This window comes from Lepus europaeus, chromosome 5 (genome assembly GCF_033115175.1).
Source record: "Lepus europaeus isolate LE1 chromosome 5, mLepTim1.pri, whole genome shotgun sequence".
Classification (NCBI taxonomy): Eukaryota; Metazoa; Chordata; class Mammalia; order Lagomorpha; family Leporidae; genus Lepus; species Lepus europaeus.
This window is the reverse complement of record NC_084831.1, coordinates 154,910,604-154,935,458: the sequence shown is the minus strand read 5'-3', so window position 1 is coordinate 154,935,458 and position 24,855 is coordinate 154,910,604. Positions and strand designations below refer to the sequence as shown.

The 24,855-nt window shown below is 45.7% G+C and overlaps 1 protein-coding gene across 1 annotated transcript in view; it reads left to right on the top strand.

Annotated features, from left to right (window-relative positions):
- Positions 1-24,855, top strand: part of PAPPA2 (pappalysin 2) — a 275,884-nt gene that overhangs the window by 117,994 nt on the left and 133,035 nt on the right. Inside the window, exons 5-11 of the mRNA XM_062193837.1 lie at positions 733-925; positions 4,181-4,302; positions 6,269-6,758; positions 10,067-10,195; positions 14,541-14,632; positions 18,615-18,808; positions 21,208-21,354. Coding sequence (XP_062049821.1) covers positions 733-925; positions 4,181-4,302; positions 6,269-6,758; positions 10,067-10,195; positions 14,541-14,632; positions 18,615-18,808; positions 21,208-21,354 — 1,367 coding nt within the window. The remainder of the gene's footprint in view (positions 1-732; positions 926-4,180; positions 4,303-6,268; positions 6,759-10,066; positions 10,196-14,540; positions 14,633-18,614; positions 18,809-21,207; positions 21,355-24,855) is intronic.

Below are 24,855 nucleotides of genomic sequence, written 5' to 3'. Positions count from 1 at the left end.
GCATAAAATTCATAATCACCAGCACTTTTGCCTCCTGCAATAAGGATACAGTGGCTTTTACTGGGTGCAGAGAAACCAGATAACAGGGAACAGAGGCCAGAGCTGTGCAGGTGCCACCTTTGATGTTTGTGGAAGAAATATTTAAGAAGCAGTTTGAGACAGTATTTGCCTGGTGTGTTCTCAATGGAAAAGTCCCTGAAAGAGAGAGAACTCCCTTTCCAGCCCTATGAAAAATGTTACCTAGTAGGGAGACTTTGCCTGCTCCAAAAGTCAAGCTGGGACCACCACTCCCAGACCCACTGCCTCCTCCATGTTTTGACGTTCTCCCCCTCGAGCACCTCCACTAAATACTCATTAAGCTTGGCCAACATCACTGGGCAAGAAAGCAGGTGTCTGCAACTCCAAATGTTCGCAAGTGAAAAAGCCATCTGCTAAAACACTGCCATCTTGTGGTTTGCTGAACAAGCAACCATCCGCGGAGAGCAGCCCTGCACCCCAGGGCCTGCGGCCTGAGCGCTAACAAAATGCTGTGCCTTTCCCTTTCCTGCCTCACTTCTGGCTCACGTGCTTTCTGGAGCAAATGCCTTTATTCTTTCAAAAATTGTCTGCTGATCCTATTGAGTCCAAGGTGCTGGAAACTCAGCCGTGAACGTGGAGAGATGTCTCCCTGTGGGGGTTTATTTCGCAGGCTAAAAATGTCTATCTGTTGTGCTCCCTTTTGTGTCTTTGCAGATGACGACTGCACTGACAGCTTCACCCCTAACCAAGTGGCCCGAATGCATTGCTATTTGGACCTTGTATATCAGCAGTGGAGTCAAAGCAGAAAGCCCACCCCTATTCCCATCCCGCCCATGGTCATTGGACAGACCCACAAGTCCCTCACTATCCATTGGCTGCCTCCTATTAGTGGAGATGTATATGACAGGTAAGCTGGTGTGCTTTCCCTGCGGCATTTTGTATGAGCAAAGAGAAGGGTGTTAAGCAAGGGGGACCCTAACTGGAGGCCTACGTATGTGCAGCACTGCTCAGGGCTGCCTCCTCCAGTCTGCTCTGTGCAACAGAGCTTGTGGGGCTTGCGTGCAAGCCAGTGGCGCATCACGTGTGCTCCCTGTTCCATGAGTGGCCTGAAGAGGTTGACCAATGTGATGGGGTTGAAGGGGCTGAACTGAGAGGGCTTTTGTCACATGTCGCAGGCAGCCACTCCCCTGAGTCAACAGTGACTCACTGCCTGCACACTTGTTGGCGGGTAGCAGGGAGGCATGTTCTGGGGTGAGGTGCTGCCACGAGCTGTGCAGCAGGGGCTAATCTGATGCATGAGGGCTTTTCTCGTACATTCTGCCTGCTGTTGCACTCTAGGGAGCCCCCTCTTTTGGCCTGTGATGGATTTGTCATGGTCTGATCATTTTCCTATCTGCCCCACTCAATTGGCAACTGCTGGCGGTAAGGCAGGCTTGTTTTTTGTATCTTTGCCTCTGGCCTGTCACAAAAGACACCTAATACATGGTTATTGAAGAGAAGCATGATAATTAAAACCAGCTGTCATTCTTCCTGTCCATATTGGTATAGATGAATGCCAGGGAAATGCTTGTACAAAACAGACAAAGGTAGGACGGAGAATGACATCTGGCAGTTGATGGGCAGGAGGGAGACAAATGTGGCTTAACTGGGAGGAGCAGAACCCCATGGGTTACCTGTGCCCAAGCCCCTGTCAACACCTGCCAACATGTTGTGACAGCCAGCACCCGCTGGGTCCTACTTCATGGGAATGTTCTGCTAGGCATTTGTAGTTAGCATAATTCCTGCTAGATGAGAGAGAGACCTGAGGCATTCAGAAACATAAGAAGCCTGGTCCAAGACCTCACGGCTCAACAGAGATGAGCTGGGGGGTCCACTGGGATTCAGACACGACGAACACAGAATAGAAGATTTCTTTGAATTTAAGGTAGGATTTTAGGTAGATAGCCCCTCTTCTCTGTGTCACTCCCATCTGGGGGCCAGGCTCCAGTTAAGCATGTGAATGACCCTGGAGCAGGCTTTGTGTCTCCCCCCCCCCCAATTTTGCCTAAAAAGAGAGGACAGGGAGCGTCAAGGGTGGGATTAAGTCAGTGAATCCTTCTTCAAGGTGCTGTTGCCCCACCTCCTAAGATTGCAATACCTGTCCTGACCCATGTCGTGTGTAACATCCCCACAATGCTGCAAGGAAGTCTTGCCTGTCATCACTCTGGGACTCGCACAGGCTCCATCTGTGAGTCAACACACATCTATGTGGTGTGTGTAAGAACCATCTTCCTGCGAGTGTGACCCCGGGCAGCTTCGGTCGGACTGGCTGAACAGTATGTCCTCTGTGGGTATGTGCAGACTGGAGTTTTACATCAGTTTATGTAACACACGTAAACAATTTAATCTTTCAATTCTCTCTCTGGTACAAACGTTACGATAAAGCAGACATCAGCCCTGGCCTGCTGAGCGTCTGCTGGCAGAAAAGGCTGCAATTTGCTTCCTCTGCTCAGCTAGGTGGGCTACAGTTTCGAGGCCTCCCAACACGTGTGTCTGGGGGACTCACGTCACATGCCCAGCGATTTGTGTCATGCTCGGAGTTGTGTTTACTCCACCCCAGTTGGTATTTGGAATCCTTATGTCAGAGAGGAGCCCCAGCTACGCACTCCACAGCGGCCCAGGAAGGGCCAAGTGCATCAGGGAAATGTGGTTTGGAGTTGTGTCCACGTTAGACGTGAGTGCTGAGTGGAGTCAGCGAGCTTGGATCTCGGCTACACCTTTGAGTTGCCAAAGTGCTAGATACTAAATGGCATTTGGGAGCTTGCCCTAAAGAATGAAGGAGCTTGTAACCTGTGGCAGTTTACTGAACCTCTCTGAGTCTGACTCTCCTCAGTGGTAAACACAGGGTTATTACGGTGATCAGAAATAATTTATGAAAAGCACGTAGTGGCACCACGCCAAGCATGCGAAGTGCTTAACAAGTGGGAGCTGCTATCGTAACTGTTACCCTCTGTTTTTTTTTGTTTTTTTTGTTTTTGTTTTTGTTTTTGTTTTTGTTTTTTTTTTAGCATTTGCTATTGCTCTTTTCTCTCTACTTTTTTGGAGGCTCCAAAAGATTCTGAGAATCAGAAATAATCCTCACAGGGTGATTTCTCCTTGCTGATTGGCTATTATCCCCACCTCTCCTGGTTACTCCAAAAAGGTGCTGGTCGAGCTCTTCAGACTACTAATCGGCGCAAGGCTATCCCTCCAACAAGTGTTCACAGTGAGACTGCGGAGCCAGTCTGCGAGCTGGCTGCTGAGGTTAGAAGGGGAGCAGACTGGTCTGGATCTAGTCACAAGCAATGGCAAGGAGAGAACGTGAGTGGGAATTCTCGGCACCACAGAGCAGTGTCCTGAGCTAGGAGCCACGTGCTTCCGTGGGTGCACAGAGCAGGGAGTGCCGGCCAAGCAGAGGAGGCAGGCCACGTGCCACTGCAGAGGTTCCATTTGAACGGGTCTTGAAGTGTGAGTAGAAGGTTCACTAAAGAGAGAAGCTCAGAGAGGCAGTTTGGCAGCAGAAAAAACAGCATGAGTCCCAGAGCTGCGCCAAGGATGTGATGGCTTTGTGAATGGCGATATGTTCATTGTGGTGGAAATGCAGTGAGGCGGGAGCTATCTCAGGAAGAACCGAGGCACCTGGTAGGGAATTTAGAGTAGCCCCTAGGCAATGGAAAGCCAAGGGACTTCATGTTTCGTATGACTTCACTATTATGTCGGTGGCTAAAAGTAAGCATTTTCAGACCTAAGAACACATACACTCAGTAAATATCTGAAAATTTTGGACAAGTTTGGTATTGGCAGTGCAAGGGGTCTTTGGATGACTTCTTGAGGGTCAGGGTGGAGAGGATTTTTGTGTTGAAGGATGAAGATTGTAATGAGTGTTTCCTGGCCAGTCTCGTCTCTATAGGCCTCCTTTCTGACCTAGTTAAATGTTTCTGCTTCGTGACCTTGGGATTTTTCTATCACAAAGAATATTTGCAAAACTGAGGTCTACAGAAGAAAATACATTGAACTAGTTGTGTTCCGAGTTGCCCTCTAGGGCCTCACCAACTGTCACCCTGCCCTTCTCAAAGGCCTTCCTGATTTTCTCATCCAGCTGCTCTGGTAGACTCTCCCTACCTCCATCCCTTTGTCTCCCCAGGACTCCAGGCAGCGTGTGTGGCTCCTGCAGCGAAGATGGGACTTTCCGTCAGTATGTGCACACGGCTTCCTCCCGGCGGGTGTGTGACTCCTCGGGTTACTGGACCCCGGATGAGGCTGTGGGTAAAGTATCATGGATTTCAGATCTGTTCCCTGGAGGAATGGGGAGAGAGGGAAAGTGTGGAACAGTGGCATGATGAAAAAAAGGTGGTGTGTGTGTGTACGTGTGTGTGTGCGTGTGTGTATGTGGTTTGCTGGACCCCTTCACAGCCTTGGGAAGACCGCCTGTTACCTCTGTGTGCAGAATGTCCCTTATGTCCCTTATGTCCATCTTACCAAGTAGTTTTGGGCAAGTCCGTGGGCCGTGGTGAGGTCATGGCCAGCATATGGGACTGAATGATAGAGAAGTTGGCCGACTCAGCTGGTGACTTCAGGGTGAGATAGCTGAGGCCTGTGGTGTTACTTGTGTCAGCTGGCCCTGAAGCAGCCCTGCCACATGGCAGTGCAAGCTACCCTCTTGCTCCTCTGTGTCAAGATAGTAACAGAGGACACACTGCAGGGAACACTCACACACTGGCTGAGCAAGACTGGGTGAGGGTAGGGTGGACTAGGTGTTCCACACTGCTCGTTCTCATCTGCGTTGTTTTATGAGTCTATTAATCAGTGGGACTGGTTGTGCTTTGGATATGATCCAAGCTAGGCTCTCGGACGGAGGAGAAGATGTTTTTCGTTATCTCTTTCCTGTCCCTCCCTCAACTCTTCAAACAGTCACATACTCACTCACATATGCACATCAGTGCCCCTGAGACAATTACAGCATGTGGCTTTTTCCTAGCTCCAGTCCAGAAATTCTGTTGACACGATGTTTAGCATCCCCTGATGGATGGCTTGACTTTTTCCATCATCACTGTTTACCCAATCATCACCGTTTTTCTTTGTATTTTTTCCTTATATTTATTAAGATCCTGAAAACTTCTTGGTAAGATGGATTGGCCCAGTCCTGCTTGAGTTCATTTGAAGTTTTGGCTAGGACAAAATAGAGGAGGACAATGATCCTTAGATCTGTGGCACCTGCAAGAGGCCAGGGAGTTGGAGAAGTCCGTCACTGGGTTCCTGGTCACTCAAGTGACAGATCCCAAGGAGAAACCTGGAGGAAGACCATTTACTTGATTGATTGTATACGACTTGCTCCAAATGAGAGTTTTCAGGGAAGAATGGAAAGTGAATATAAAATTTACAACGTTGGACTCAGAGAATGGCATTTCATAAAAAGTCCTGTCTGTGACTAACAGTTTGTCCTGTGCTGGTAGTATAACACCTGTTTAACTCCCTGGCCCAGTACTTTTTTCTTATTTCTAATACTTGGAACAGCTCAAAGTTATTTCATAGAGGTGAAGGTCACTGGAAATTCTGGGTTCTGATTTTTGCATTGTGTCTTGAGGCAAACCAAGTCAACTTTTAAGGATTCTGCTTCGTGTTTCAGCATGAGGTCATAATAATAATTAAAAGGTTTTATTGGAGTGCTTGATTTAAGTCCTGGTTACTCTGCAGTTCCACTCCAGCTTCCTGCTAGTACTCTGGGGTTTGCAGCAGACGATGGCCTAAGTACTTGGATACTTGGGAAATCTGCATGTAGTTCCTGGATCTTGGCTTTGGCCTGGCCCAGCCCTGGCTATTGTGGGCATTTGGGGAGTGAACCAGGGGATAGAAGATCTCGCTCTTTCTGTGTTCCTGTACCCACATGGGAGACACAGAAGAAATTCCTGGCTCCTGCCTTTGGCCCAGCCCTGGTCCTTGCAGCCTTTTGGGGGAGTGAACCAGCAGGTAGAAGACCTCTCTCCCAGGTGGCTCCATTCCCAATTCCCTGATAAAGGGCAGCCTGCAGAAGTGACAGAGCGAAAAGGAACGTAACACTTTGCACGTTCACACCTTGGTCCTTTGTCGAACTTAAATCTAACCCACTCAGCTGAGCAGTTGCTGTAGGAAGCCGTAGTCCTCTCCTTCTTTGATCCTTGTTTGGGACACCGAAAGGGGCTACACTTTTTCCGATTGTTCATGGCAGTTCCCCCATGTCTGCCCACCCGCCCAGGTCCTCCCGATGTGGATCAGCCCTGCGAGCCGAGCTTGCAAGCCTGGAGTCCCGAGCTGCACCTGTACCACATGAACATGACGGTGCCCTGTCCTGCAGAGGGCTGTAGCCTGGAGCTGCATTTCCAACACCCGGTCCATGCCGACACCCTGACCCTTTGGGTCACTTACCTGTCTATGGGCTCCTCCCAGGCCCTCTTCGATACAGAGATATTGCTGGAACAGCAGGCGTCTGTGCACCTGGGCCCCTTGGACACGTTTTGTGACACCCCGCTCACCATCAAGCTGCATGTGGAGGGGAAGGTCTCGGGCGTTAAGGTCTACACGTTTGACGAGCGGATGGAGATCGACGCAGCCCTCCTCACTTCTCGGCCCCAGAGTCCTCTCTGCTCCGGCTGCAGGCCTGTGAGGTACCAGGTTCTCCGCGAGCCCCCCTTCGCCAGTGGCTCGTCCATGGTGGTGACGCATCCTCGCAGGAAGTTCACAGACACGTGAGTAGGGCAGCAGGCGACTTCTAAACCAGGGGGCTTCTTGGGCCTCTGGGGATGGTCTGATTGCTTTTGTCCCCACCTTGTAATGTTCTGGAATGTCCTTAGTCGGAAAAATGGCTAAAGTCTCAAAGACGATTTTATTCTGAAGCAGCATATGTAAGGCCAGGCAGGACATTTCTCAGATAGGGCCAAGCCGGTGCTCTGATGGCTGCTGTCATCATGATGATGGGAAAAGAATGGAGGTCAGTGTTCCAGGGGTTTCCGTTGGATTGAATGTAATGGTCACAGTTGAGCTGTTAGGAACCCATGGTTCCGGTCAGGTGACAGTTTGAGTTCTGATCCCTTGCTGTAGCTTTTGGACAATCTGCCATGGCTCCTATAACATTCGCAAATTACAGTCAGCTCTCCCTTAGCTAAGCACGGAGGCCAAGGGCCTGCAGACAGCACACTCGGTCCTGTGACTCATTCCTGTTGTGTGTTGCATTCTTCCCTCCTTTCCCTGGCCCTCCCTCCTCCTCCTGCCTTCCCTCCCTTCGTCTCCTCTGCCCTCTGCCCCTGCCCGTCTCTTCCAACTCTGCTTTCTCCTACTTCTGTTCTTTGTTTCTACATATAGTGACTCTGGCTCTGTTCCTGGCACTGGGTGCTTCAGGGCTGGGTGGACACAGAGGAAAACAAGGTGCTTACCAAAGAGGTCCAAGGTCCTCAGTAGGAGGCTGCTGTCTCTGTAGATGTAGTTGTCCTCTATGGACAGAAATAGGGTAAAACAAACGTTTTATCAGAGACGCTGTGTCAGTTTTCATTTTTGTTGTTTTGTTACACTGGTAGCCATCCCACAACGTAGTGGGTTAAAACAGCAGACCTCATTCCTCATGATTCTATGGGTGGGCTGGGCGTTCTCGTCTGGGCTGACTTGGCTGGAACTCAGTGGCCCGAGACGACCTCAGGCACACTTTGTAGGCCTCAGCGGAGACAGCTGGCATGGCCGGGAGCATGAGGGCCTCTTTCCTCACAGTCTCCAAAGACCTGGCCTGGGCTGCCTCTCATGGCAATGCAGCAGGGAGAGCAAGCCACAAGGCGTTTGCACCCTTCAGATCTCTGCTTTATGGACCTCGTGAGCATGCTCCACCAGCCAGAGCACAGCACAAAGTGGATTCCAGATCCGAGGGGGATCGAGCAAAATAGGCTCACCCTGGGCTGGGAGAGGCAGCCAAGTCACCTTGCTGAGGGTGCCTCTGGGCAGAGGAGATTTCTGACAGTCTGCCATAGCCATAAAAACACTAGACAGAGTGATCCACCTGGAGTTCATGACATACTCTTCCCATATCTGTTCTCTTCATTAGCTCCAGAATACAGTGAAGTGGTAAAACAAAACTACAGTCCCCTGCAAATGGAGGATGGATCACTGGGTGAACTTAAAAAGGGAAAAAAAATATCATTTTTGAGCTTCTCTAGTAAGACAGTTACTATGACATTTGTTTTCTAACTTGATACATAACACGTATTTAATAATAAGGCCAATAGAATTCCATTTTCTACATGAGAAAATCCAGACTTGGCTTTCGTGTGCCTGAATAGCCACTACATGGCAGGCTCAGAATTAAAGTCCCATTTTCCAGGGTGGGCATTCAGCCTAACGGTTGCCTTAAGGTGCCTGGCATCGCACATTGGAGGGCCTGGGTTCGAGTCCCGGCTCCAGCTCCTGACTCCAGCTTCCTGCCAATGCACACCTTGGGAAGAAGCAGTGAGAGCATAAGGGATTGGGTTGCTGCCACCTGTGGAGACCTGCATTGTGTTCCAGGCTCCTTACTTTGGCCCAGCTGAGCCCTGGTCATTGTGGCATTAGGGGAGCTCACCAGCAGATGAGACAAAGTCTCTCTCTCTCTCTCTCTCTCTCCCTCCTTCCCTCCTTCCCTCCCTCCCCTGCCCTCACTACCTCCCCCCAAATGAATCTTAAAAAAAATCCGATTTTCCAGCCAAATTTCATTTTTATCATCTTTTCTCAGTTGCATGCTACCTTTCATGCAATCAGATGATTGAAGGTTTGGGCTGCCTACTGCGGAGTGTCTCCCCACAAGGAGTTGACGCATCTTGGCATTTGCATCCAGTCCCATCCCTAGCCACAGAGCCCTGTGAGCCCTTTGTGCATGGCTGGACAGGAAGTGCAGTAGAAACCATCAGCACTGATTAGGATGTAAAACTGCTTTTGCTTTAGAAATACCTGTCATTCTCATGAGAGGATTGCTCCCCTGAAAGGGAACATTAACTTGGAAGTGTCAAAGTCGTTAGTTTTTAGGTGTCTTTCCCATGAAAGTGCCTGCAAGCCACTACAGTGGTCTTTAAAAGTGTTGTTAAAACCCCAAGCCATGCCTGTGTGCCAGTGGCTGTCTCAGGTAGGGAGTGGAGGCTTTGAGTCTCAGCTCAATAGTCTGTTGAGGAAGGGAGGCCTTGGTCGATTGCTGATGGCAATTCCCACAACCCTTTGAGAATCTGTCCTTCAGAGTAGCTCCCATACTGGCTAGACTTCGGCAGTAGTTTTCCAATTAGAGCAGGCACTGGGCAAAGTGGAGATGAAGGGCAAATTTGTTTTTGGAACCAGCAGTTCCTCTTCTTGAACCCGTTCTCCTCTCTACATTTGCTGCTTCTCACGTTGTCCACAGATCAGTGCACCTGGGCTCTAGGGAGGGCCACTCCTTTTATCCTGATGTCAGCGGCTACAACTTCATTCCTGGAATACAGGCATTGGGAAGTAATTGAATGCTTTTCCAATTCTGGAATCTCTTGCATCCCCAAGTTGACAGCGGAAGATGTTCTCATCTCTTCTATAACAGTTGCTCTTACCCCTAAGTATTTAGTCTCCCCAAGACAAGAATTATCTTGAGAAATAAGAAAACTGAGATCCACAGACCCAAGAAAGTCCTTGCAGGGCTCAACCTCTGAAGCGTTTTATTGTCTGGTTTCTTGGATTAAAGCTACCAAAGACTGAATTTTCAATAGCTGGTTTGTTTTACTCTGGAGAAAACACACTTGAAATGCCATCCTCTTAGATTCTCTGGGGCTGTTAAAGTCAACATTAGTTCAGCAAGCATTTATTGCTCATCTTCTAGGGTGAGTATGGAAATAAACTTGGTTTCCAACATTGTATTGCTCTCTAAGACTATGTGCCTCAATCTGTGTGTCAGACGTGGTGCAGGTTTAACATATATGTTCCCCGTAAGAGTTCCCTTGAACTCCTCCAAAGCACTTGCAAAGGATGTGGATGTGTCTTTTCTTTGTGGATGTTGTGGTCACGAGCTCCTTGGTTTCCACAGGGAGGTCACACCAGGGCAGCTGTACCAGTACCAAGTTCAAGCTGAAGCAGGAGCAGAGCTGGGAGAAGCTTCCCCTCCCCTGATCCACATCCATGGAGCTCCTTACTGTGGAAATGGGAAGGTGGAGAAGTGAGTACTGGGGGGTGAGAGATGTGTGAGCCGGGACACCCTGTCCTGGTCGTAACATACCATGTTCCCAACAGGAAGCTGGAAGCAGGAATTAGCTTTGTCTTAGATTCTCACTCCTTTGGTTTATTTTTTTAAAGATTTTATTTATTTATTTGGGAAGTAGAGCTACAGACAGAGAAAGGGAGAGACAGAGAGAAAGGTCTTCCATCCACTGGTTCACCCCCAGGTGGCCGCAACAGCTAGAGCTGGGCCAATCTGAAGCCAAACCCAGGAGCTTCTTCCATGTCTCCCACATGAGTGCAGGGGCCCAAGCATGGGCCATCTTCCACTGCTTTTTCAGGCAATAAACAGAGAGCTGGATCAAAAGAGGAGCACCCGGGACACAAACCAGCACCCATATGGCATGCTGGTGTCACAGGCAGAGACTTAACCTACTACACCACAGTGTTGGCCCCACTCCTTTGGTTTCTTAACACACCATGTTCCTTTTCCTGAATCCATTCCAGTTTGCCTGGAATGTTCCCAATATTAACACTGAAAAGTTCCCAAGTCCCAGGAAAACCAGGCAACTGGTCACCCTGCATCAGTGTGTCATTAGTGCTCTCCCTAAACCTAATTTATTGCTTACATAAAACTCCTGGGAACAGGAGGCTGGAAGACCAAGCACTAGGATCTGTCTTAGATTTATATCCTATTAAGATGGTCTATTTTAAGTTTCCCAGACCAGGTGAACCTATATTGTACCTTATAGTCGTAATGGAATCAACTCAGAAGCCTTTCTTGGGATCCCATTCCATCATTTAGCAATCACTACAGCTATAGGGTAAACCTGTTTCTTTTCATAGAAGTATGAATGTCAGGAGCAGGCGTTGTGGTACAGGGGGTTAAGCCACCACCTGTGATGCTGGCATCCCATATAGGCACTGGGTGGAGTCCACCTGCTCTCCTTCCAATCCAGCTCCCTGCTAGTGAGCCTGTGAAGGCAGTGGAAGATGGCCCAAGTTCTTGGTCCTCTGTCACCCATGTAGGAGACCCTGATGGAGCTCCAGAGACCATTTGGGGAGTGAACCAGTGGAAGGAAGGTCTTTCTCTGTCTTTACATGTCTGTCTATAACTCTGCCTTTCAAATTAATAGGTATGAGCAGCAATTAGGCCTCTTTAATGTGCGGAAACGATTGGGGTCATGTTAATGGTACCCACATCTTGCTAGTTTGCTGCCCTCGCCTATCTCTCTCAGCATCTATACCTACCTCCCCTCCCCCATCTCAAATCAAATTTCTCCCTGGGGTGGTCCACATGCCCACAGAACAAATCTGACTGTCACTGCTGATGCTTTCCCTGTTCTGCCCGCTTCATTTTAAGTCTGCAGCCTGCCAGTTAAGATCTCTGGGGGCTGGGTTACCACGATGATGCTGGCAGAGCCCTCATTGAACAGCACCTTCTCCCCTGTGTCACGGAGCCTCCTAAGCCCCAGGATGCCACACCTGCCGTTTGGGTGAAGAACCCTCTTCCTACTCTGGGTTTTGCACATTTGCTCCTCTGCCTTCTGGGAACGTTACCTGAGGCAGCACTACTTGGCTACCAGGCCTCATGAATTTCCTCATCAAAATGTTCTTTAAAATGTCTTCCTGTGTTGTCTCTCAGCACAGAGCACTTAACACTGCTGAATGAAAGCTTTGCTAGGCTTGGGGCACTCCATTACACATGGAACTGGAAGGAGCCACACAAACCAGCCAGCCCGCTGGGGTACCACTTGTCACTAAGAACATCCAGACGGGCACAGTGGATGGCGCTGAAGCTGTGAGCAGTGGTCATCCAGAAGCTGGTCAGTGGCGTCTGGGCCATCTAACCCAGGAGCCACTGGCCACCTGGAGCTCCCGGGGCTCTGAAATGTAGCCCATGAGAGGTAGCACGTGGAACTGAATGTTTAATTTCATTTCTTTTAAGTATTTTAGTTTAAAAGTTAAAATCAGTTCAGTTATAACATTGGAAAACCTTTCAGTATATTTGGAGCAACTTGAGTAGTTTTAAAACTTTTATTTATGTATGTATTTTATTGACTTAAGAGGCAGAGAGACAGAGAGAACAAATCTCCCATCTGTTAGTTCAGTCCACAAATATCCACAACAGCCACGGCTGGATCAAAGTCAAGCCGGGAGCCAGGAACTGCTCAGGACTCCCATGTGGGTAGCAGGACCCAACTACTTGAGTCATCATCAAATATCTCGCAAGATGTGCATTAGCAGGAGGCAGGAATCGGGAGTGGAGCTAGGACTCAAAGCACTTCAATATGGGATGTGGGTGCCCAAGTCGTGTCTTAATTTCGAGACCAAATGCCCATCCCAACAACAATTTGTGTTAGTTGAACCTAAATACACATCAGATACTTGATTTGTGCTATGTTGTAACTGGAAAATAAAAACCCGATGTCAGAGGTTTAGTCTGCAAAACAAAAGTAAGAATGTAACACACCTCATTATAACTTTGCATTGATTTCAGATTGAATGGTGGTTTGAATATGTTCCGTGGACTCTATTGTTGAAATTAATCTTATGTATGTCTTTTTTTTACCTTTCTAATGGCTACTGGAGATAGAAATTATATACGTGGTTCATTGTATTTCTGTTGGGTATCACTGCATATGGTTATCCTCTAAGTATTTAGGTTATCTTCAAAATGAACATATAAAATTGCCAACCTCCAAGTTACAATCTAGATCCCAGGTAGAGAAACACTGATGTAAAGAGGAGAAAATTGAGGCATAATTGATTTGGAGCCAGCTTGGACCTCACACATCAGAAGAGATACCTAGTACAGTTTCTTGTCACTGCACCACATGTCCTTTATGTAGGAAAAGAACTTGAAGTATTCTCAGTTCCTACAGTTTCATTGTTTTAAGTCTCTCGTGTGTCCTTTATGCACCTCCAGCTTGTTATTTAAAATATAACTATTGAATCATTGTAGTTACTATATACTTTGACTTCATTTTAGGGCATTTGCCTATCTAATTATTTAATCTTTAATCCATCTCTGAGGAACCCTGTAAACAATGGTTAGAGATATTAGTGATGTCCTGTATGGGAAAACACTTGGCACTGTAAAGTCCTTCATCTGTAGGGTAAAATACATATTCATTGTGAACACTGTGAAGAGTCAAGGTAAGGGCCAAACCTTGGTTCTGGCAAAGAACTCCAACCCAAGTTTGCCTATTTTGTGTTCATGTCATGCTCTACGTCCTCATCACTGTAGACTCCACTCCCCCAGTTCAAGTCATGTTTAGTCATTAGGTGTACGAACATTTAAACTTCCAAACAAAAAACACCTTTACTGCTCTCGTTAGTTTCTCTCTTGAAATACACACTGTGAGCCACTGGGAAGTGATGAGCAGTAAAACGGAGACTGGGCCCTAGAAATGTCGACAGAGAGAAGATCCTAAAGGGGCCGCCCAAGACTCCTGGTATATGAACAGGAGACTCAATCCCACAACATCTCAGACCCTATCTAGATAGAACAAAACAACAGAAACATACGGAGATAGCAGGCAACACTGAAGAGACAACCAGACCAGAGATGCAGCTTTTCTCTGTTTTAAAATTTACATATTTTCATTTTATTTAAAAGGGAGAGGGAGAGGGAGAGGGAGAGGGAGAGGGAGAGGGAGAGGGAGAGGGAGAGGGAGAGGGAGAGGGAGAGGGAGAGGGAGAGGGAGAGGGAGAGGGAGAGGGAGAGGGAGAGAGAATGAATTTCTCTGCCTGCAACAGGCAGTATTTAACCAGGCCCAAGCCAGGAGCCTGGAACTCAATCAAAGCCTCTCACATGGGTGACAGAGACTTCAAGTACTTGAGCAATGATCTGCTGCCTCCCAGGGAGTGGATTGGAAGAGGTGGAGCTGGGACCTGAACTGGCACTCAGATATGGAATGTGGTCATTCAAAGTGGAGATTTAATTGGAAACCATCCACCCTCCAGTTAGCTATTTCTAAGACTACTTGTCATAAGGTTTGTGGGCTGTTTCTAGGTTTCAGACATTCTAACAGACACCGTGGGGATCCCCTTATATCTCCTGAATGCTTCAGAGCCAGGAGCTACTTGACTTCTGGGAATTCCCACTCCCCTTTAGAAATGCCGGTCAACACTCATAGCTGACCCGGAATCCACGTTACATGTCCATATACTCGCATTTTTCTGTAAAAAAAAAAAAAAAAATTCCCTTGGATCCTACTTTTTTCCAGATTATACTTATACTTTTTAATATATAATATGTTTTAAGAATTTAAAATGATGGTAGCTGGAAAAGAACAATCATTTCAACTCCACACACACACACAATTTGTTTTATCTCCTAGGAGCCTTGGAGAAGAGTGTGATGATGGAGACCTTCTAAGTGGAGACGGGTGCTCAAGGGCGTGTGAGCTGGAGCAAGGATTCAACTGTGTGGGTGAGTTCAGGACCTCCTGCTTAGAGGCCTTCCTTATTTTTTGCAAGGGTCTCAGCATATTATTTTATAAACATCTAGTTTAGTGATGATCGTACTAACCACAGAACATTTTGATGTATGCAACGTCATTATTTTCACATATATTATCTCTTATAACCCCTAAAGTAATTTTGAGAAAATTAAACTAAGGCACAGAGAACTTAAGCATCTCACTTTCCTTGTATAGCTAGACGTGGTAAAGTCAGGATTTGAACCAAAGAAATACGGCTCTAGAATCTGTGTGTTAAACAATTGGGTAATATGGCTTCCTAACTTACTGTTAGTAAGATTTCTCTTAGGTCCTCCTGTGTGACACGAAACCATCAGATGGGCAGCACGTACAGGTTCTGCTTACAAAGTACAGTAAGGAAACACCTGAACCCAGGGGCTGCGAGATACCTCTGGATGGCAGTGTTTAATAGATAATATCATGAAGGACATCGGAGGGCCATAGCGTGTTTCAGTCCCGGAGGGTCCCTGAGAATAAATTATAACTAGTGTGTTTGACCCTAGATTCTTGCCACCAGGGGAGACAGTCCAGAGCACCTCCCTCAGTTCCAATTCAAGTCATCATCAGTAGGTTTCTTTGATGCATATTGCTTTACGTTCCCATCTGCATGCATTGCAATGATTTCGTGGTGCTTAAACACACATCAAAGTTATTTTAAAGAGCAGTGTCTGTGAAAATATTTTCATATCTTTAATTTTTTGGATAAAGTAGGATATGATCATAATTACACAAGATTTAATAAGGTGGTAAGTATTACACAGAACACACAAATGCCCCTGCTTTCTAGAGCCAGAGTGAAGTCTTAGAATCATAGACCCTCGGTCACTGTGCATTCATCCATCCCCCCCTCCATCCATCCAGCTGTCCATCTGACAAGTGTGCATTGTGTATCCTGTATTCCTTGTCACCACATGCCCAGTGCTCACCTTGTATTACAGTTCTGATAGAGACCTTGCATACAGTCTAGAGTGACTTAGAGCTCAGGTTCACTGTCTTACAGAAATCCCATTTAACAAATCCTGAGATGCACAGTGCTAGCAGTGGCACATGTACGTGTAAGCTGGCCATTCTGTTTAAAGTTGCTCCGTTAGTTATGAAACACTGCTCCCCCCCCCCCTTTTTTTTGTTTGGAAACTGAGGCTCAGAACATCTTAGTGACTCCTCCAAGGGCCCAGAGCAAGTTCTCTGCAGGGCCGGCCCTGGAGCTCGGCTCTCCGCAGGCTTAATCAAGAGCGTTGTCCTTCCTCTGAAACTGCAGGAGGATACACATTTTTCCCCTGTTTTATTTGACTGCCACTCAGATACTTGAAATACCTCCCCATTATTCTCCTTTCCAAGCCAAACATCCCCTCATGTGATTCAGTTTCCAGACCCTTTCCTATTTACCCCAACCTGGCACGCTTCCTGTGGTCCCTGCCCAGAAAGGAATCCAATACTCCAGATGTGGTCTGGCTGTGCGGAAAACACTGAACCGACTACCTCCCTCTGCTGTACACAAGCATTTGCCTATGCCACCTCCATCTGCATCATTTCTTTTTGGTAGCCACATAGCGGTCTCCTATGGAATATAAATATGCATTCTGCAAACATTGTGCCTGCCCCCATGCAGTTCAAGTCTCATTTAACTTCAGCACAAGTTTCCATTTCTATCGCATCTGAGCTCATAAGGTCTGGCTCGCATTTCTTTAGCCTTCAACTCCAGTACGATTGTATCTAAATTATCTTAACTATATGTGAATACTATATTTATGCATTATTTACAGGGTAAAGTGAAAATGATATATTTCACCATTACATATCTATTTCAAAGAGCAGGAAGTTTATCACAGGCTAAGCACATAGTGCTATTATTTCTCGAAAGATTAGGTTGCAAGAATTGTTGTGAAATGGATTTTAAGTAGTCTGTCGTTTTCAGATAGATCTGAAAAAATTACAAAAATTTTCAGTACATGATGAAAATAAGATGCACAAGCAGCAAGAAATAGTAGTCATTGATTTACAAATAGAAAAACAAGATATACAAACTATATATTTACACTATATACATAATACATAAAAGTAAATTTCAAAAAGTTCATGGAAAACGGGATTAAAAAGTAAGTTTATTCTGATGCCTAATTTTTTTAACATTGTGTCTTTTTTTAAGATTTATTTATTTATTTGAAAGAGTTACACAGTGTGTGGGGGGGTCTTCCATCCAATAGTTCACTCCTCACATGGCCGCAATGGCTGGATCTGCGCTGATCTGAAGCCAAGAGCCAGGAGCTTCCTCTGGGCCTCCCACGTGGGTGCAGGGGCCCAAGGACCTTGGCCATCTTCTACTGCTTTCCCAGGCTAAAGCAGAGAGCTGGATCGGAAGTGGAGCAGCCAGGTCTTGAACCGGCGCCCATATGGGATGCCAGCGCTTTAGGCCAGGATGTTAACCCGCTGCACCACAGTGCCGGCCCTGATGTCCAATATTTTGAAATACTCAAATGTGAGCGATCTTTGAGAAGCTCATGAAACAAAATGCATGTTATGAAAAAAAGCTGCACGAATTTCCAAAAAATTTTGGACCAAAATAGACTTTTCTCTTTTAATTCTATTTTCCAAGTACATCTTGAAGTCTCTGTGTGTGTGTGTGTGTGTGTATACACAAATGGGATGGGGGCAGGGCCGGCACTGTGGCGCAGTGGGTTAATACCCTAGCCTGAAGCGCTGGCATCCCATATGGGCGCCAGTTGGAGACCCGGCTGCTCCACTTCCTGTCTAGCTCTCTGCTATGGCCCGGGAAAGCAGCAGAGGATGGCCCAAGTCCTTGGGCCCCTGCACCCATGTGGGAGACCCGGAAGAAGCTCCTGGCTTCGGATCGGCACAGCTCCGGCTGTTGCAGCCATCTGGGGAATGAACCAGCGGATGAAAGACCTCTCTCTCTCTCTTTCTCTCTCTCTCTCTCTCTCTGCCTCTCCTCTCTCTGTGTAATGCTGACTTTCAAATAAATTATAAATCTTAAAAAAAAAAAAAAACAAATGGGGTGGGAGCAATAATTGGAAAGTTATTGTAAATGCACATACTTTGTTTCTAGGTGAGTAGTTTTAAATCAGACCCTACAAACAATGACTTATTCATGACGAGTGGAGAGATAAATGACAAAAGGGCCTTAGATGGAAGGGAGTTTTTAAGGGAAGTAATAAATAACTGTATATTGAGGAGCAGCTGACAAATTCCTGAAAGAGCCTTGCACTGTTACTGTGAAGAATGAAAAATAAAAAGAATGCTATAGTGAGAGTGAACTTCAGTAATGAGTTCCTGAATACATACTTGGATGTTAACTTATTTTGCATATTGATCTTATTTACATGTCCTATAACTATAAGTTAAAAAGGGAAATTAAAATTATCCCACTAACGTTAATTGTCTTACATTTTGGTGGAAAATGCACTAGATAATACATACGCCATCATCATAAACCTGGAGTCCATAATTGTCCAGATTTGGAGCAGTTACCCTGTTGAAAGAAACGCAATTCAGCAGCAAAGTGTGATTAAAAACAGGCTTCTCACAGACCGTAAGGTTTCGGAGCCTGAAAGACACTCAGATACAGAACGCGGCATGGCATACCGTTAACTTCGGTTTCTCACACTCACCCTCTCCCTCTCCACCTTGCCCTAGTGCTTACGGCTTCCTTGCATATCCAGCCTGCAGCTGTTGCTGCTCCCCCATCCTTCCCCCCTCCCCTGCCCCATCAGATTCCTTCCTATACCTGTGCTATGCAGACGCTCTGACCTGGGTATGTGTGTACGCGTCTGTGTGTTGGCCTATGGGTTAGACAGGCCGGCAATGACAGGATTGTTTTGTGGGCTGGAGAAGAAATGCCGTGAGCACTACAGTGTTAGTTGTTATCCCATGAGGTACAGAAACACTCTTATGTTGCCATACGCTGCTTCTTGGCAGGGGAGCCAAGCCTCTGCTACATGTATGAGGGAGACGGGATATGTGAGTCTTTTGAGAAAGAAACCAGCATCTTCGACTGTGGCCTCTATACTCCCAAGGGATACTCGGATCAGTGGGCTACCCAAGCTTACTCCCCACGCGAAGACAAGGAGAAGTGTCCCGTTTCCTTGGTAACTGGAGAACCTCATTCCATGGTGAGTTGAGCCAGATGAATAAAGTTAAGGAAGAGCAAAATTGCTCAGTGACTCCCCATGATGTCTCATGGGAGCTTACATTTCATTTTGTTCTTTTATTATTATTATTTTGTTTAAGGAATGCAACTTCATGAACTTAATATATACAGATTTGGGAACAAGATGATTCTTCCTCCCACCTCCCTCCCACCCATACTCCCCCCTTTCTTCCTCCTCCCTCTCCTTCTCCCACTCTTATTTTTCACAGAGATCGATTTTCAGTTAAATTTTATACTCATAAGAACTTTGTTCTTTGGTTTTAGATTTTGTCCGTACCGATTTGAGAACAAGATAATGTTAAGTGAAAAGCTTCTGGGTTGGTAATGAAATCCCTCCCCCACACTTGTGCCCAGTATCCTTACACGTTGTCATCTAGGAGCGCTTGACTGTGCAATAGCCCCCAAGCTACATATGAAACTCTGAAATTCCAACTCACAGATGTACATATCAGAAATTAGACTTGGGCTCTGTGTTTGGGAGGATATATTTTAAAAGAAGAAAAGGAAGCATTAAGGGTACTTATGACTGGGGTAGTTACATTACTGGAATAATTATTAATACAGTATGACTGTGATTACTAGTTGATATTGGACAAGTCACTTAACCACTCTGGATTCTAGTTTTCTGTTGGTAAAATGAGTATAGAAATATATTTGCATTTAACTCAATGGTATAGTGCAAAGATTAAATGAGATTTAAATAGATATTGAAAATTAAAATATAATTTGATTTAAATAAGTATTATTGAAGAAGTCCTAGAGTTAGTATTAAAAACAAAATCTATAGGTATTCAATTTATCCTTGAATATCCATCACCTATATAGAAGAGTCTCTGAGGACATATAAGATACTACACCAGGTGGCCGGCGCCGCTAATCCTCTGCCTTGCAGTGCCGGCACACCGGGTTCTAGTCCCAGTCGGGGCACCGATCCTGTCCCGGTTGCCCCTCTTCCAGGCCAGCTCTCTGCTGTGGCCAGAGAGTGCAGTGGAGGATGGCCCAAGTCCTTGGGCCCTGCACCCCATGGGAGACCAGGATAAGCACCTGGCTCCTGCCATCAGATCAGCGTGGTGCGCCAGCCATTGGAGGGTGAACCAACGGCAAAAGGAAGACCTTTCTCTCTGTCTCTCTCTCACTGTCCACTCTGCCTGTCAAAAATAAAAAAAAAAAAAGATACTACACCAATGGCCTCTCTAAATTCCTGCTGAATACTGAGGTGCACCTGGGGAGCAACCCGGATGCTTCCATCACCAGATAAACTGTTCATCATAAGAGGAAGCAACACAGTCCTTCCACAGAAGTGGAGTAGCCCTCTAGCTATATGTTAGGCCAGAATGAAGTCATTGGTTTTTAGAGGAGACGTCAACTAGGAGACAGGAACCAGCTGATGTTGGTGCAGCGGTTCAAGGTCGTCATCAAGAACCCCGGCAAGTTCAAGGTCGTCATCGAGAACCCCTGCATCGTCTAGATTCCAGCTCTGCCCCCTTCTGCCTTATAGCTTTCTTCCACCTGCTCATTGCATGACTGCTGTTGGTTGAGGCATGAAGCCATGATTTCAAGTAGGATGAAAAGAGTGGTCCGAAGTGTAACTGTTGCTACCTGCCAGCTGAGTCTCTCTCCTTTTATTGTGAAGACGGCAGCTCTCCTGCAAGTTCAGCACCACAGACTCCCACGCCATCGTACTGTCCGGATCCAGGCCACTTCATCACCCTTAGTTCAGGACCCCCTGAGGAGCTGCGAATTTATGTGACTGGACACTGTCACCTGAAACAAAACTGGAGTTTGCTAACAAGAAAGCAGGGGGACGTAGGCACGATTAGGAAACTAGCCGTTTCTGCTGCCTTCTCTCGGCTGGATTCTGGCACCTCTTGGAGACCTGGCACTCCACGACCAGAAGCCAGGGAAGCCGGGCAACTCTGAGTTAGTGGAGCTACTCTCTGAAGTGGCTTTCAGTCTAGCCTGTGGGTCTTCCCTAAGGGAAGTGGGAGAAGTTCCCTGGAGTTTTGTTTCCCTGGCTCCTTTATTCAGAGGAATGGTCAGTGGTTGCCTTACTCAGCAGCCTCCCCACCTTCGCTTGGTAAGGACCTCACCATGCTCTTGGACTACTTCCATAGCTAACCTTGCAGCAGTGGCCTGAAATGTGCTGACACTGGGTTGTTTGTGGACGGTGGGCTGGGGGTTGTCCTGGGTGCCATTCTACCCTGCCAAGTTATATCTTGACACTAACAGAAAGCATGGAGAAGTTCAGCGTGGTGAAATGCCGTCTGCCGATAGTGTGGTCAGTAGGTGCTGGACAGGTTCATTATATTCGCTTCTCTCTCACACTCCATACTTAAGTATTTGGCTGGAATTGCATTTCAGATTTGCACCTCATACCATCCAGATTTACCCAAGCACCGTCCCCTTACTGGCTGGTTTCCCTGTGTCAGCAGTGGAAATGGACCTCAAGATGAAGGCGGTAAGAAAGCGGAAGGTAGCCTGGAGAAAGAGGACGAAGTTTGGCTCCAAGTAAGTGACCTGAATGACTTGTTTTGAGGACTGCACATAGGGCTGTGTTTGTATGCACGCATGTGTGGGACCTTCAGAAAGTTCATGAAAATGCACATTTTGAAAAAAAAAACTATGCATGGATATACATTTTTTCATATCAGAATAAATTTGTCACTTAATTCCATTTCCATGAACTTGTTGAAGACTCCAATATGTAAAATGGGGCATTGGAATGGCTAATTGGGAAATTTCCTTTTGTTCTCACAGTTTTTATATTTTGAATTTGTCTTCACCTCTCTTGAGTTTTTTACTTCTTCCTGTATGAGTAACTGATTTACAAAGTGTAGCATGCACGTGGAAAAAACACAAAAATCATAAATGCACAATGTCCTCTCTGGTCAGCACAAAGATCAAGAAATGACGTTAGTGCCACCCACAAGACTCTCATGCCCCAGCTAGGTTAGTATATCATGGAAGTGGCTGCCGTGTTTACTTCCACCACCATGGGTTAGTTTTCCCTGTTTATGAACTTCATATGAAAAGCTCACAGTCTGTACCCCTCGTCTCTGATTCTTTTTTTTTTTTAAGAGTTATTTATTTATTTGAAAGTCAGAGTTACACAGAGAGAGAAGGAGAGGCAGAGCGAGAGAGAGAGATCTTCCATCCGCTGGTTCACTCCCCAAATGACTGCAATGGCCAGAGCTGAGCTGATCCAAAGCCAGGAGCCAGGAGCGTCTTCTGGGTCTCCCACGTGGGTGCAGGGGCCTGAGGACTTGGGCCATCTTCTACTGCTTTCCGAGGCCATAGCAGAGAGCTGGATCGGAAGAGGAGCACCCAGGACTAGAACCAGTCCCCATATGGGATGCCAGCGCTTCAGGCCAGGACCTTAACCCGCTGCGCCACAGCGCCAGCTCCTCTGATTCTTTCTTATTCACCATTCTGTGTGTGGGATTCAGTCCTACTGCTTCACTTAGAAGTAGTGTTCATTTTCATTGCAACGCAGTAATCCAGTGTTGGAACTCACCATGTCGTTAGTCATTCTAATCCTGATGTTTTGGAGCAGATACATGGCTATGTTGACTATGTGGGTTATTTTCAGTTTTTCTCTATTGTGCTTTCATAAATCATTCTGCCATAGCGTGAGTGCCTTTCTTGTGGTGAACACATGTAAACAAATGAGTGTGACTGGAATTGTCAGATTGTAACTAGATCAAATTTACTATATACTCCTGAGTAGCTTTCAGCCATGGTTCCTCTAGTTTATACACTCACCAGAGGTTATTAGTATTCAGTTCATTGCTTTACGTCTTTACTGACACTTGGCATATTAACTCGATTTTAACCATTCTGTTAGCTATGTAAAGATATCACCCTGTCTGGTTTCAATTTACATTGCATATTGACTAATGAGATTGGGAGTGTTTAATATGTACTGGCGGCTGGCACTGTGGCTCACTAGGCTAATCCTCTGCCTGCGGTGCTGGCACCCTGGGTTCTAGTCCTGGTCGGGGCGCCAGATTCTGTCCTGGTTGCTCCTCTTCTGGTCCAGCTCTCTGCTGTGGCCCGGGAGTGCAGTGGAGGATGGCCCAAGTGCTTGGGCCCTGCACCCCATGGGAGACCAGGAGAAGCACCTGGCTCCTGGCTTCGGATCAGCGCGGTGTGCCCACCACAGCGGCCATTAGGGGATGAACCAACGGAAAAAGAAGACCTTTCTCTTTGTCTCCTTTCTCTCTCACTGTCCACTCTGCCTGTCAAAAAAGAAAAAAAATGTACTGGCTATTTGTAGAAATTTTTTTGTGTGTGAAAGGCATAGACTAGTCTTTGATCAATTTTCTATTGTGTCATGTGTCATTTTCTTTTTCTTTTTCATTTTCTAAATATAAATCCCTTTGCAACTATATAGTATTTAATATCTTCCAATACTCGATGGCTAACTTCTTGGTTGTCAATGGTATCTTTAGATGAACTGGAGTTCGCAGTCCTGCTGGCACCCAATCTATCCTTCCTTTTCCTTTTTGCTTAGTATTTTTTTGTATACTGTGACAAGAAATACTTACATTCCACAAAGACGTGCTTTCCTATATTACCTTCTAGAAATGCATTATTTTATGTTTCCTAATTAGGTCTGCAATTCATCTGGAATTTTTATGCATTGTGTGATGTGGGATACATTTTTCCTAAGAATAGCCAATAGATCTAAAAACATCTTTATTAAAACAAACAAACAAACAAAAAAAAACACCCACTGTGCTTCACTATGTCACTTTTGGCAGAAATCAACTGGCAATGTATATATGGAAATTTATTGGTGCTATATTATTCTATTAGTTGTGTATATTGCAACAACAGTATAGTCTTAAGTGTTGTACATTTTTAATGAGCCTTCACATCTAGTAGTCTTCAAATATAATCTAAAACTAAAGCTTTGTTCACTTTTGTCCTTTGTTCACAATTGTCTAAGTTTTATATAAATTTTTAATCAGCATATCACTTTCCGCATGTTGGAGAAATTGATGCATTTTTCATTGGAAAGTTCATTGAATCTGTAAGCCAGATTGAGAAAAGTTTTCTTTTTCTCCAGTTCCTCTTATTAGCAGATTAGTTTTCTGGGGAAACAGTTGGTTTCACCAAATGCTTTTCTGTGTCTATTGAGATGATCATTATCATTTTCCCTTCCTCTGTTAGTATATTGACTTACACTGATAAACTTCCAAATTTTAAACCAACCTTAAATACCTGAAAAACAAACAATGAAATAGAAGTGATGTCTTATCCCTTTTAAAAAAGTAGTGTGTACACTTGAAAATATTTTGTAAAGTATTTTTTATCTACATTCTTTAAAGGTTGAGTGCTAATCTTTTTAATTTTATTGTCTTATCAGGTTGTATGATCCAAGCTAGGTTATCTCCTGAACTAAGTTTCTTCCCCCTACCCACACCGTGGCCCCCAGTTCTCTGAAGTGTCTTGTGAAAGGTTCACGTTAATTTTTGACTTATTCATCAGTAAAGCCATTTGAGCCTAGAATTCTGTTTCAGGGAAAAAAAAATGGTGTGTGTGTGTGTGTGTGTGTATAGTAGTAAAACTACTATTTTTTTAGTCCACTGTGATTTGAAGCAGTAGACATATGAGGAATGCATGTGCTTCATTTCTTTGTAAAAGAATTTTACCAAGAGGGGTTTGAATGTTCCAGGCTGTTTTTTCATCATATGACTTACCTGACCAAACCAGTAGTTTTCCATGCCTTGGTGAACTGTCAGATTCCTGGCTAAGTTTAGATAATTTCCAACATTTTGTCCTTTATACTTTCAGTGTTATGAAATATCACTGAGTTTCTTTAACATGACTTTTTAAATCACTTCCTCTGGGACACACCTTTTCTGGTGTGACTGCCTTTTTCAGGTGTTGATGATTTAATTGTCGCTGGGTTTCTCTGGACGCTGGAGTCTCTTGAATGAGGGCTGCAGAAGCATTCTCAGAGTCACCTGTTTCTTCTAAAAATTCATTTAAGTTTGATTTATA